This window comes from Psittacula echo (assembly GCF_963264785.1).
Source record: "Psittacula echo genome assembly, chromosome: 4".
Taxonomy (NCBI): domain Eukaryota; kingdom Metazoa; phylum Chordata; class Aves; order Psittaciformes; family Psittacidae; genus Psittacula; species Psittacula echo.
Genome location: NC_137738.1, coordinates 59,021,288 through 59,035,050, shown reverse-complemented (window position 1 = coordinate 59,035,050; position 13,763 = coordinate 59,021,288). Strand labels below are relative to the sequence as shown.

The 13,763-nt window shown below is 39.9% G+C and overlaps 1 protein-coding gene across 1 annotated transcript in view; it reads left to right on the top strand.

The window, feature by feature from the left end:
- The window catches only part of SLC16A10 (solute carrier family 16 member 10), a gene marked incomplete at both ends in the record, with an annotated part of 75,304 nt that extends 63,484 nt beyond the window's left edge, over window positions 1–11,820 (top strand). Inside the window, 3 exons of the mRNA XM_080616933.1 lie at window positions 8,215–8,358; window positions 10,285–10,513; window positions 11,585–11,820. Of these exons, the coding sequence (XP_080473059.1) occupies window positions 8,215–8,358; window positions 10,285–10,513; window positions 11,585–11,820 (609 nt within the window). The remainder of the gene's footprint in view (window positions 1–8,214; window positions 8,359–10,284; window positions 10,514–11,584) is intronic.
- Window positions 11,821–13,763: the final 1,943 nt, after the last annotated feature.

Here is a 13,763-nt window from a genome sequence, read left to right as displayed (position 1 = left end):
GACTGCAAGCTGTGGATTGTAGTCACAAATGAGAAACAATTTAAAAAATGTTAAAAAAGGGTAGGTTATTTGATCATTCAATTCTCAGCTCTCATTTACATGTAAGCAGTCCTTGTCTACCCCTGGCTTTATTCCTCATCCTTGTTCTCAGTCACTGTGAGCTTCCACAGTTACATGTGTGCCTTAACTGTCTTGCTGCTGCTGCCTAAGTCACACCAATCCACCAGTATCCTTGTACCCATTTCTTTATGCTGTCTCTTGTGGCTCCAGTGGGTTCCAGTATCTGTTGATGTCTCTAGGAGCTACTGTTGAAGCATAGGACCTGAAAATATCCTGAGAGATGGAGTGGAAAAGGGAAAGAACAGAAATCATGGACGTCTTGTTCTGCAGTGTAGGAGTTGCCTCCCATGCTTCAGGCTTTCTTCAGTCCCCAGCATGCTTTCTGGTACTATTCCCTTAATATATTTCAGGTCTACAAATTGGCAGTCATTCTCTCAAGACATAAGCACTGGTTTAATTTCTTTAAAAGTAATTAGCATTTGTGACTCTAAGTAGGAAAACCATTTATTGGTTAACAACCAGTGTCTGGGTTTTTCCAATTTAAATTTTATGGTGTTAGTTGCCTATTTTGATCTCTGGAATCATACTTGTCCTTCACAGGCTCTTAAAGGTAACAGCTTTGAGATGGTGATGATTATGATTCTTATTACTGGCAAATTTCTTCAGGACTAGCTATTTTCTTGGGGGGAAAAAACCCCAACAAAACTACTTTAACTATGTAATTGTCAACCTCAGTCTGTTTTAATCTAATCTAAATTCTTAACTTTTTTATGTTAAATAGGCTTAACTTTTAACCTGTTAACTGTTATATTCAGCTTTACTTAAGAAACTCGGATTATACTTGCTCTGTCTCTTCATGATACATGGATTATTCTGTTTAATTTTCCTTACCTAGTGGAATAGTAGAAAAATTACCTGATAGCCATGTAAAAATCAACTTGTTTCTTTAATTTTTTCCTTGTTCATTACGTAGATTAAATTGTCCAGAGATAAAGAAATATTCTCACTGTTGTGGCATGTAAGTAAATAGGAATTATCTTGAAGATTTATATATGCATATTTTTGTCACGTGAAGACACTTAATTTCTAAAAAGATGCTATTGTAGCCATCTCAGGATGATGGCATTCCCTTACAAATGGGTCTGCATTCGGTTTTAGCATTGCTATTTTATGTCTCTTAACATTAAGATCTTTGTTTCAGTAAATGCTCAGGAGTCAGGAGTTGCTGGTTTGCGCGCTAGTTTTTGGCTCATCAGCAAAAGATTCATTGGTGGCGTCTGGACCAGAAATGTATTTGTGTTAAATTGTCTTCACTGTGCCTGGTATCATACAGTTCTCTGGCAACCAAGTTTTTATATTTTTTTTTTTCCCCCTTCTCCCTCATTTTTGTGGCGAGTCCTTATCTATGAGAATAAATAACGATTTGTCCAGAATTACTTTATACCTTGTTTTTAAACACATCCTGAAACTTTCAGTCTGCCAGGTCAGTTCACTGCAAATTTCTTGATCTTTGTCAAGGCCACTAGTTAGTGGTTTTTTTTCCTCTAGGCCTTTGAAGGAACCAGCTTGTTCAGGAATGTGGTTCACTCCTTCATTGAAGGAAGGCTGCTCTGTGATAGCACTAATGGCACAGAAAGTTCTGTACATCATCAGTGAGGCTGTTTTTATCAGTGGATGTGTGTGAAATAAACCTAAGCTTTTATGTTTCTGAAATTTTGATGATCTAATTGCACTTTTGAAGATGAACATCAGTATAATCCTTCTACCCACTCCACTTGTGTCCTGTCAGTTGCCAGTACCCTTACGTGAACGTGCACTAGTTTATTATTGTCTTTTTTGCATTTACAGCTTGGGGGAAAAAAGAAATCTTGAGTGATGGAATAAAGCCATCATGTCATCTAGTAATACTGAATGGGTTTTTGAAAGCCACGGTAGTAATAATCAAATCAGTAGATTATGGAGGCATTGCTGTGCCTAGAGTGATGGCCAAGTCTCATACATTATACAAGTCTAGAATTATTTTGAGTGTCTGGATTTGAAATTGTTGCATGGCTAAGAGGGCCAATTAGTACTGGAAAAACATTATTCTTGTTCTGGATATTATAGGTGCTTATACTTCAGGGCAGATTACTTTCCTGTCTTGGAAAGAAAAATCAAAACCAAAAGAACTGTCATCCACTCTTTCAGGAAACTTAGTTTGGAGCAGTTAGGAATGATATGTCCAATTTATGAATGGTACCAGCAGTACTCTGTAAATATTTCCTTTATCCTTACAGTGGTTGTGAATGAAAGTATCAGACATCAGGATTTGCATCAGGACTTGAAAATGGTGCTTTGTGTGTGCTCAAACTTTTCTAGGCTATATATTGCTGTTGGCCATTTCTATTAGTGAGAAAGAGATTGCATTGAATTTAGCCTACTAAAGCTTTACTTGAGTGGAAATTCCTAAAATGGAATATATACATGTCGTGGTTTAAGCCCAGGCCGTAAATCAGAACCACGCAGTCCACTTCCCCCCCCACCTTTCTTCCCTCCGCTTCTGGAGGGACGGGGAGGAGAATCAAAAGAATGCAACTCCCACGGGTTGAGATAAGAACAGTTTAATAACTAAGGTATAACACAAATCACTACTGCTACCACTAATAGTAATAATGATAAAGGAAATAACAAGGAAGAGAATACAACCGCTCACCAACCGGTACCTCGCCCCCACCCCGCAGTGATCCAGCCCTTCCGGGAACTCTCCGTTCTACATCCTGGGCATGACGTGCTGTGGTATGGAATACCTCTTTGGCTAGTTTGGGTCAGGTGTCCTGTCCCTGCTTCCTCCCGGCTTCTCCTCCTCCCTGGCAGAGCATGAGACTCACAAAGTCCTTGGTCAGTCTAAACATCGCTGTTATCAGCTCCGTTCGCAGGCCGAAAGTCAAAAACACAGTGCTGCAACAGCTACTAAGAAGGAGAAAAACTGACTGCTACTGCTGAACCCAGGACAGTATCCACCCCTTATTCCATACCATTCACGTCATGCTCAGATCCCACATTTTCCATATACCCTCACTCTCATCTCAGTGCACTCTTATCTTAGTGCACGGACCAATCCCTATAAAGCTGCTGAGTTCATTCGGTCCATGATGGTGGGCTCCATCTCTTGTAACAGTCTTTCAGAGCAGGAGAGGCCCATTGCAAAGTCCACCCCTCGATCATGAGTCCATCTCTATGTTGCATCTCCGCCCTGATGGCCTGAAGTGTCATGGGCCCATCAGGCTCAAAATAATTCACCCTCCCCTGCAGCAGTCTCTGCAACTTGTTGTTGGGGACTCCACACAGCTGCCTTCCATCTCCGACGCTTCCAAAGCACTGGAGGGGCCCAGTGGATTAGATACTCGCCCATACTGTCCCACACACCGTGACACTCATGACTGTCCAGCCTTGGGGAAAACCTCTTGGTCCCCCTGTATTGTCTAAACCCAGGCAAGACCCAAACCTGACTCTGCTTAACCCTCGAGATCAGACAAAATGGTCGTGGGTAGAACTCACTCTGTGTGTGTGCCAACATGGTGATCCCCATCACAATCAGCAGGCAGGTTCTAAGGGTACCCAAAGGCCATTCAAAACCTTCACAACTCTCAAATGATGCTGCTGTACTTGTCACTGGGGCTGGTGCAGCTGCTGTGCTTGCAGGCTCTCTCACCACCAGCTCCTCTTTTTCTGAGTCCAGATCTTCCTCCTCTGCCTTGCTGGAAAGTGCTGCGGGGTCTCCTGCATCCTCCTGGGGCTCAGGCTCACGGGGCTCGGTGGGCTGCTGCTGGGGGATGCTCTCGGCCGCCCCGGGGCTGGGCTCGGCCGCGGCGCTCGGCTCCTCCGCTGCCTCCTCCCGCTGCTCAGCAGCCGCCTCCTTGCCGGCCTCCGGCCCCACTCCCGCCGCCGCTTGATTCCCGGGGCCCCTCTCCCGGGCCGCTTCGGCCGCCGCCGGCTCCCGGGGCCGCTCCCCCTCAGCTCCCCGCAGCCTCACACAGACGGACGCGAGGACGAGGGCCAGGACAGTGAAGAGCAGCGGGACGGCCAGGTACAAGTCCACGGCCACGTCCATCCCGCCCTGCTGCCGGAGCCCCCCCGCATTACAAGCCATTACCATAAAATACAATGAAACAAGAACCCTAGCCCAAGGCCCACACTTGATAAACACTAACACAGCAAATACCGGCTCTAAGTAAGCTACAGCATACTGAAACTGTGACATTAAGAGAAACAGCTTTGAGAGCCAATACATCAGCATTGTGCCTCGGTCAGATCTGTTGTTATCTCAACCCTTCAAGCCCCACGTTGGGCGCCAAAAAGAACTGTCGTGGTTTAAGCCCAGGCTGTAAATTAGAACCACACAGTCTACTTCCCCCCCCACCTTTCTTCCCTCCGCTTCTGGAGGGACGGGGAGGAGAATCAAAAGAATGCAGCTCCCACGGGTTGAGATAAGAACAGTTTAATAACTAAGGTATAACACAAATCACTACTGCTACCACCAATAATAATAATGATAAAGGAAATAACAAGGGAAGAGAATACAACCGCTCACCAACCGGTACCTCGCCCCCACCCTGCAGTGATCTAGCCCTTCCGGGAACTCTCCGTTCTACATCCTGGGCATGACGTGCTGTGGTATGGAATACCTCTTTGGCTAGTTTGGGTCAGGTGTCCTGTCCCTGCTTCCTCCCAGCTTCTCCTCCTCCCTGGCAGAGCATGAGACTCACAAAGTCCTTGGTCAGTCTAAACATCGCTGTTATCAGCTTTGTTCCCAGGCTGAAAGTCAAAAACACAGTGCTGCAACAGCTACTAAGAAGGAGAAAAACTGACTGCTACTGCTGAACCCAGGACAATACAGGAAGAAGGCAGTTGACAGAGTATTGTTTCTTATTAGTTCCTCACTGCTTCATTCAGATTTAAGTTCTTTGTGTTTGGAAAAAGGAACTGCAGCTATGCTCAGATTGCTCTCTTTGATTCAGTGCATGAAGACAGCTGAAATGAGTGCACATTGGATGTGGAAGATCTTGGCAAAATCTGGGTCTCAGTTGGATGGACAGAGGTTAGCGAAGACAGTATCTGTGAAAGCATTCCAGTCACTACCAAGTGGTTAATCTTTTTTTCTAGTTTCATCCTAACAGTAATGAGAATTTGGAGATCTGTGTATGCATTATGTTGATACTAAGAGAGCAAGGGTATAAGGTAGAATATTGGTGCCAAGGATGTATTCAGTTATATTGTCCACTGTCTATGTCTTGATTTGGAAAATTGGATTATACAAAGATAGCTTATTTAAAGCTAGTAGAGGAGCCATGCTAGTCTGGACTGGTTGGCTCTCGCCTTTTCTACATTTCGAAAGAACAGACCTGCCATTCGGCATGCACGCAGCTTTGAGTGAAAAGCTAGCTATGTTAATGAGAGCAGGCGGAACCCATAGGGAAATGCTTTGGCTTTTGATGTGTCTGTGTGCCTGGGTCCCCATTTGACTGATAGACATAGATAATGCCTAGAGTCATATAATTACAGCCTGTGTAGTTCTGCAATGATGAGAGTGTTAATGCATGAGATGCTGCCTGGGAAGATTCACAAGTAATTGCCCATCACGGGATTTTTGAGTAGTTCTGACAGCTAAAAATATGTGGAAATCTGAATCTCATTAGAACTACTTCATCATAAATATATTTAACCTATTCTTACAAGAAGTGTCTGTAAGACCATAATGAGTTAGCACTTATAGTAGTGAATTAATCCTGAATCATTGCATTTTCAGATATTCAGTTAATAATACTGCTGTTACTTACAGCTCAGTGACTGTATCACTGAAGATTGAATACTGTTAAGGATCAGAGTCAGCTCTCAGATCAGACCAGGTTGCTCAGGGCTTTGTGCACTTGGGTCTGGAAAACCTCTGAAGAAAGAGACCGAACTATCTGGGTGGCTTATGCCACTGCCTACTGCCCCCCTCCTTACATTTAGTTGGAAGCTCTCTTTTAATGTTAGGGTGTGCTTAAGAGGGGTGAAAGGTAAAAAACCCAAAACCCCCTAATTTAAGTATTTGAAGATTGAGATGAGTAGTGGTTATTTTCTCCCACTTGTCTAAAAGGACTGCATTTCACCCCGAGTGCTCCTTTGAGAAATCCTACTCAGTTACAGATGCAGGGTTAACAGTTATCTAGATGGAGAGCTTTATCTTACCTCTTGAAAAGCCTGCAGGGAGCGAATGAATTGGGTCTGCTAATTAAACAAGCTAGAGGCTGCAGAAACATGGAAGTGGAACAGGTGACAAGAATGGCAGAAAATACCCTGGCTTCTCTTGCTGGCTGAGCCGGCAGGTGCTGACAGGCACACACAGGTAAAGGTGGGAAAACTGTCAGCTTTTCCTCTTCTCACCTTTGACAGAAAGGGAATAAATAGAACAACTTATCTTTTATTTTGAAATATCATTCCAGATGCAAAATAATATTCTATTCCCACAGGTGTCTTAAAAAGCAAAGAAAAAACAAACTAAAAAATAGAAAGAGCAAGCATCTGTTCTCAATTAAAGTTAGTAGTTATATTTTTAAAACCAAAACAAAACCACTAACTCTTATTTTTTTTTTTATTTCCTTTCTAACAAAATCAATTATATGGGACAAATTAATATTGGATTCAATAGACTTTGTGACATGTAAACAAAACCCAGCTGATTTTATACTTGAGAAAATCACCATCACTCAGCATGTCCTGTTTGCTGCTGAAAGGGGGGTGGAAAAAAAGGCTCTGCTTGTATATTTTACATATATACATAATATATGTATATTCATATCTCTGGCCAGGAAAGAATCTTGACTGCTTTGCTGTAGAAGTATTTACTAAAACTGGACTTTGAGATTTTATAGATGCAAAATTAAGGGTTCTGTAGTTCAACACATTATCACATAATCAGAATTAATAACAAAATTGGTATGCAGCTTTTGCTATCCAGGTCTGTCAGCCTCTTGTCCCCTGGTCTCTCAACTGTTTTTACAACATCTTTACTTAAAATCCGTCTCTTCTTTTTGCTTCTTCACACCTCCGAGTCGTTACAGTTTCTTGTTTGGAGCTAGGTATGAGCACAGAGACTGCAAGACTACACAAATTATTTTTACATCTCTTAACACCCACTTTGGCATGTTTGGTAATGCCACGTGCGTTTCAAAATGTGGTTGTGCAAAAAATCTTTCTTATGAGTAATTTCTGGCCTTCATTGTTGATTTAAAATAAAAATTACAAACCCACAACTAACCGATACTGTGGAACCATTTTTTTTTTTTTTTTAAATTTTTTTTTTCCTTAACAGGACTTGAAAGGTCAGAATTACTGACACTAGTAGTTCATCACTTTGTAGTTGATGACTTACTATCAAGACTGTCAGTCAATACTTCAGTTCTTCAGGTTGGAATGGCTGATAAATTGTTCTTTGCCTGCCTTATTCAGTGCTGCTGTAGCTGCACCCTCTCCTACAAGTGCTTGCTATTGTGTTTGGCCTGCTCATCTTCCTTGCCCCTGGATGTCATGGTGGTTGTGGATGTCAGGCTGAGACAGTCTGGGGGGCACCTCCTACTTGCACCGCCTGACCTTCAACACTCTACCCTTCTGCTTCTTGCTCCTGCCCTGAGCTACGTTTACAAGCTTGGTAGCATGCATCTCTGTCTTAATGCACAGAACAGTACTGCAATGATACTCATTAAGCATTTAGTGCCTTCAGACCTCACAGCATGCCCCAGCGAGTGAAGCAGCCAGTTCTAGTCAGCCTTGTGGATTCTGCGTTACATTAAATCCGTGACCAGGAAATTAGATGGGGTTGGGGAGAACACTTCAGGCTCTTTTCTATTTTCTTGGTGTTAAATGCAGCCGTGTTGTTTCTTCAATCAAGTTTCCTAATTATGAATAAAGCAGCAACGTGATTTAGATTGGTTTTGTTGTATTGCACTTAGTACTGATAAGCCAGTGCAAAACTGTTCTAAAATCTGTAAAAGCAGAGTGATTTAGTTGATCATTTGTAGCCGTATTTGTAAGTCTGAAATTCACAGATTAGTTCTGTTTAACTCAAGTTTTCTAAGGTTTATCCTCCTTTTAGTTCTAAAGCTAGTTTATTTTCTTAACCCTATTTTTAAACAGATGAACCATGTAAAAGACAGATTTGGTAACAGCATGCCAGAAGAAGTGCTTCTGCTGTGTCTGGGCATTACTTCAGGAGTTGGCAGATTGATCTTTGGCAGAGTTGCAGATTATATTCCCGGTGCAAAAAAAGTTTATTTACAGGTACGTCTTCACATTGTTCCACAGGAATAGTCAAACAATATTCTGAAGGCTTTGGTTGGAAGTACAATTAAGTAAGCAGAATTAACTGATTGGAGATTCAAATTTGAGAAACATCAAAACTCCAGGAAACTCCATGTATGGGTTTTGATAACAGGAGCCTTTGGTGCAAAGTTCATGATTTTTTTTTTATTATTATTTTATTTTTTATGTTTTTAATGCTAAGGAAACATGTCTGTTACATGCTGGCTGTTTTCAGCTGGGAATGTAAGGAATTGCTAACCATTAGCATTTGAGAAGACCTTTGGGAATTCTCTAGATTCTGCTTCCCTGTTTTATCCCATGATTTCATAATGGTTGCAGACAGATTTTTTGTTGTTGTTGTTCATTTGGGGTGTGGGGTTTTTTTTGGTTTTTTTGGGTTTTGGTTTTTTTTGGTCATGTTTTCCTGTTAAGTATTTTGGATCTCTTCTTGATAGATGATAATTTAGTGTTAAGTATGCTCGGTGTGTAGTGCACAGTGGTAAAGCCATGGGAATGTGAGAGGTGCTTAGCTGAGGAAATTTTGCTGAATGAAAAGGGTTACTTGCAAAGAGCCACAGCTTCCAGAAATGCTGAAGCTTGGAGATGAAGGAGGACATACAATTTTACCCTTCACACTTATAAATGATGTTTTTTGAGAACGTAGCAGTGTTAATATAGATTTTTGGAAAAGCTTTAGCTAATAACTTGCATGTTGTCAACCGCTGGGTGTTTTTGTTTTGTTGTTTTAAAATGAGTAACAAGGGAGACATCTAATGGCTATTATCTGTACTACATTACTGAAAACAATTCTTAGCGGAGAGCCACCTTTCTGAAGATGGAGCATTTGGTGCCATAGTTAGGTAACTTTAGATTCTCTGATGAGAGACTGGTACTGTATCTCATTCATTCACATTGATTTAATACCCATTGTTACACTTTTAGGAAATGTCAATATTAAGATAAAAAGTGAAAATGCAGATAACCACATTACAAATACATTAACTAAAAGAATTGCTATGCTGTTCTGAAAATTAAGTTTCATCTATCTGTCTGCTTGAAGACTTTTTCTAGTCAAGTAATTTTTGATGTCACTTATCCATCAAAAAATTGTGATGTGTAATAATTGTTAAGTGACAATGTTTTTCTTTAGTGGTTTGCATGTACAATGCGTATGTCTTGTTTGGAAACTATGTTTGTTCAGATAGGCAGGGCATCAGTTTCCTGTCCTGATATACGGATGGTGCATAAGCAGAACTCTTTACCTTTTTATTTTCTTTCTAATTCAGCTTTATTTTGCTGGAAGACAGAATTTTATTCTTTTAATTTATAACAAATATAACAATCTTAATTTAAGATTAAAATATAAGTCTTTGTACGTATGCATGGCCACAGGAGTACAGGGAAATACATGGAAAAATTGAAATGAGACTGCCACATTACACCTCTGTTGAATATAAGCATCCTGAAGTAATCACTCATAATACTGGTATTTTTACTTGTAATTACAATAGCGATGAGTCCAATTATAGTGCATTAGCTGTATTAAACTTCTGTTATTTTTGTGGCTTTCATTTGTGAAACAAGCAGAGGGTGACTTCAAAAACTATTGGCGCACAAGAAATGGCCTTACATAATCCCTGCAGTATAGTTCATTACAAATGCATTTTGAAAACCTGTGAAATGAGTACTGAAATGTGTTTTGATTGCATGTTATGACAGTTATATGTGTGTGTTTTATCTTGGTATGTAACTTCTGATAGTGGTAATCCATGGATTCTGCTTATATTTATTTTAAAGTAAATACAGGCAGACAGTTTAACTCACTACAAATGTAAGCCCACCTATTGCCTTAATCTTTGCTGATTTGATGCAACATATTTTTTTTTTCTCCTTGATCCTGTTTAGGTGGCCTCATTCTTCTTTATTGGCCTGATGTCCATGATGATTCCACTGTGCAATGTCTTTGGAGGTCTCATTGCTGTCTGTCTCTTAATGGGCCTGTTTGATGGGTGCTTCATATGCATTATGGCTCCTATTGCCTTTGAGCTTGTTGGGGCTCAGGATGTCTCCCAGGCCATAGGGTTTCTACTGGGACTAATGTCAATACCTTTCACAGTCGGACCACCCATTGCAGGTAAGTATAGATATGCTTAAACATAATAGATATGCATAAACAGGGAAAGTTCAGGTTGGGTATTAGGAAGAAGTTCTTTACTGTTAGGGTGGTGAGGCACTGGAATGGGTTGCCCAATGATGTTGTGAATGCTCCATCCTTGGCAGTGCTCAAGGCCAGGTTGGACAGAGTCTTGAGTGACATGGTTTAGTGTGAGGTGTCCCTGCCCATGGCAGGGGGATTGGAACGAGGTGATCTTACGATCCTTTCCAACCCTAACCATTCTATGATTCTATGGTCTGTAGCTGTTAATATGTTTTCTATGGCTGCATGTCTTTCTGGCTGTATTTTCCATTCAACATAGTATGTAGTGCACTTAAATTGGAAGATTTCCCAGTATGTGCTACAGAGTATATGGTGAATTTAACTGCTGCTCATGGCTTATTAATTTACGGAACTCAGATAATACTACGATACTCTCCATATAATACTCCAAAGGTTGCTTCAGTCTTCTTTATTAAGTTATGCAGATTTGAAACATTCCACAAAAAAGGAATACAGTTAGATTGAGGACCTGACATTTGCTGTGCTGTTGAGGTGACAGTTACAGAAGGACTCCAAACTGACCCTGCAATGAGCAGGGACATCTTCATCTAGCTGAGGTTGCTCAGAACCACATTCAGCCTGGCCTAAAGTGTATCCAGGGATGGCACACCTATCACCTCTCTGGGCAACCTGCTCCAGTATTTTACCACCCTCATTGTAAAGATATTTTTTTTTTCCTCACATCCAGTCTGAATCTCCCCTCTTTTAGTTCAAAACCGTCACCCCTCGTCGTATCACAACGTCTCCATGATGGGTGGTAATTAAGCAGTGGAGTGGTGACACACTGAGTTCTTCATTACTTGGAATCTTTAAATCAACTCTAGAGTACCTCTCAATGTATATAGACCTACATTTGGCCATCAGGAAGTCGTATCAGTGGTTATAATAATCTGTGCCAGCTCTCAAGTTTCTGAATCCAAAGAAAACACATATTTGTAGACTCCCAAGACCCCATTTTTTATTAATGGTAACTTCCTGTCTTTACAGGTTTGTTGCGTGATCACCTTGGCAGCTATGATGTAGCCTTCTACCTGGCTGGAGTCCCTCCCCTTATTGGTGGAGCTATATTATGTTTCATCCCCTGGGTCCATGAACGGCAGAAGTCAAAAGAAAGAGTAAAACCTGTTGATGCAGAAACTATTGAGAAAATGCTGGAAAATGAAAGCACTTTGGTGTCAAGCACTACAGAAAAGCCAGTCAAAGAAATGGAATCTGGGTTTTGATGCTTTCTTTTCCTGTACCAGCCCGGCCACCTTCTACTGAAACTAGATTTGTACTTTTTGGCTGAAGATACTACATGATACTGAAGAAGTCTTGAACTATTGCTCAAATAGCAGAACTGCTATGTGGGGGTTTTATACCATTGAACTTTTTTATGGGTCATTGATTTTGATTTCAAGCCACATTTTCAAGGTATTTGAAGTTTTGTAGCATTAGTGTGTACATGTATAGTGATTATGTGTGTGAAAAGAGTATTTTTCTAATTCATCAGAACCTATTTCTGGGAGTGTGAAAGCTGGTTTTGATTCACTGACCCAGGATTCTTCAATAACTTTTTTGGTCCATCCAATGCAGGAACAGCCATGGGTGTTCATACTGGAAAATGTAGTAGCTCTGATGACTGATGTCTTTTTTTGAAGTTTCTCATACTGTTTTACAGTCTTTTATAATTCTGTATCATGAATATGCATATCTTTAATTCCCTTAACTCCTGCTGAAATCATTTTGCATTCGAAAGCTAAATTATGAACCATCTGTTTAATTTCCTCTTATTATATATATATATTATCCTCTTAATTAGCCTAGCCTGCTCAGTTTGCTTGAACAGTCGACTACTTTTGCATTCGCCGTTTCACAGTAGCCCAAACAAAGAACATTAAGGAGGGAATTTTTGACAGGCTCAGGTTTTGAATATGTGCAAACTCAGCTCCAAGTACAAACACATTCAGAAGTAAAGCTGCTGAATGATAGGGGGCTTTTTATTTGTTGAAGGCAATACTATTAATGTATATGTGTGTGTTTTCAGCTAAACCTCAGAAGAGCTGACAGTTTGGAAATTGTACTGACAGTAAGACTGGAACAGTATTGTGAATTAGTCTAAATTTCAGATGATTCTGTTGTTACATTTATTTTTCTATTCTTAAAACCAAGACAGCTTTAAACGATACATTCTAAGTGCAATAAGAAGTTGTTTTTAATGTGGAAATATACACAAGCTGTTAAAAATGACATTTAGCAGTTAAAGACTTTTGCACTAAGTGAACACGCAGGTTTATTATAGGTCTTTATAGCTGTGTTCAATTGCATGTAGGAAGTAGCACCATATTTCATTAGCGTATAAAATGTCTTTCCTGTCCTACTTCTTGCTTAACATACTAAACATACAGACCTGTTACTTATGTATTCTTGGGTATTATGCACTGTTTTTCAAGCAGGTATTTCTGAAAACCTCTTTGAAAAATATTTGAAAGCATAATATTTTGAGATGAAAACACTGCTTTTCAGTTTATCATCAAACGCTTCCAATTACGTTGTTTATTTGTGGGTATGGATCATCAATGCAGTGAAATACATAATCATTCTTTATTTCAGGTCTGTTCAATATGAATAACTTTCATTTTCTTGTTTAGATATGTCATAGCAAAGAGTAAACTAAATGTGATCTGAAGACAAAATGCACATTTAAGTGCATTTTCTTAATTAACAGCAGTAGCTGTTCTTTACATAAACCACAGAGGCATACTGTTTTAAGACTGATTTTTTTTTTTTTAATTATTGTTCTATTTTAATTATTTTTTTCCAGAGTTGTAGTAAAATGCTCAGAAGACCCATGTACATTTGTGATATAAAACACTGTATTAGCAATACTATTACATAGAATGTTTACATCAACTTAAAGTTCTTTAAATATAATCAAGAAAAGCATCCTAATTGTTGCAGATCAAAGCTCATAACTTTTATATACTGCAGAATTTCAATCCTTGCTTTACACAAGAGAACTAAATCTTAAAATGTTAGATGCATATGGGAGGGACTTGAACATAGCAAAAACCACCAAACCAATCTGTAAAATTTACTTCATAAGTACTTCTAAAAATGTCATTAAAATATACCTACTATTAATTAAAATGGCTATAAAATGCTGTATTCATTACAAAAAGTGATG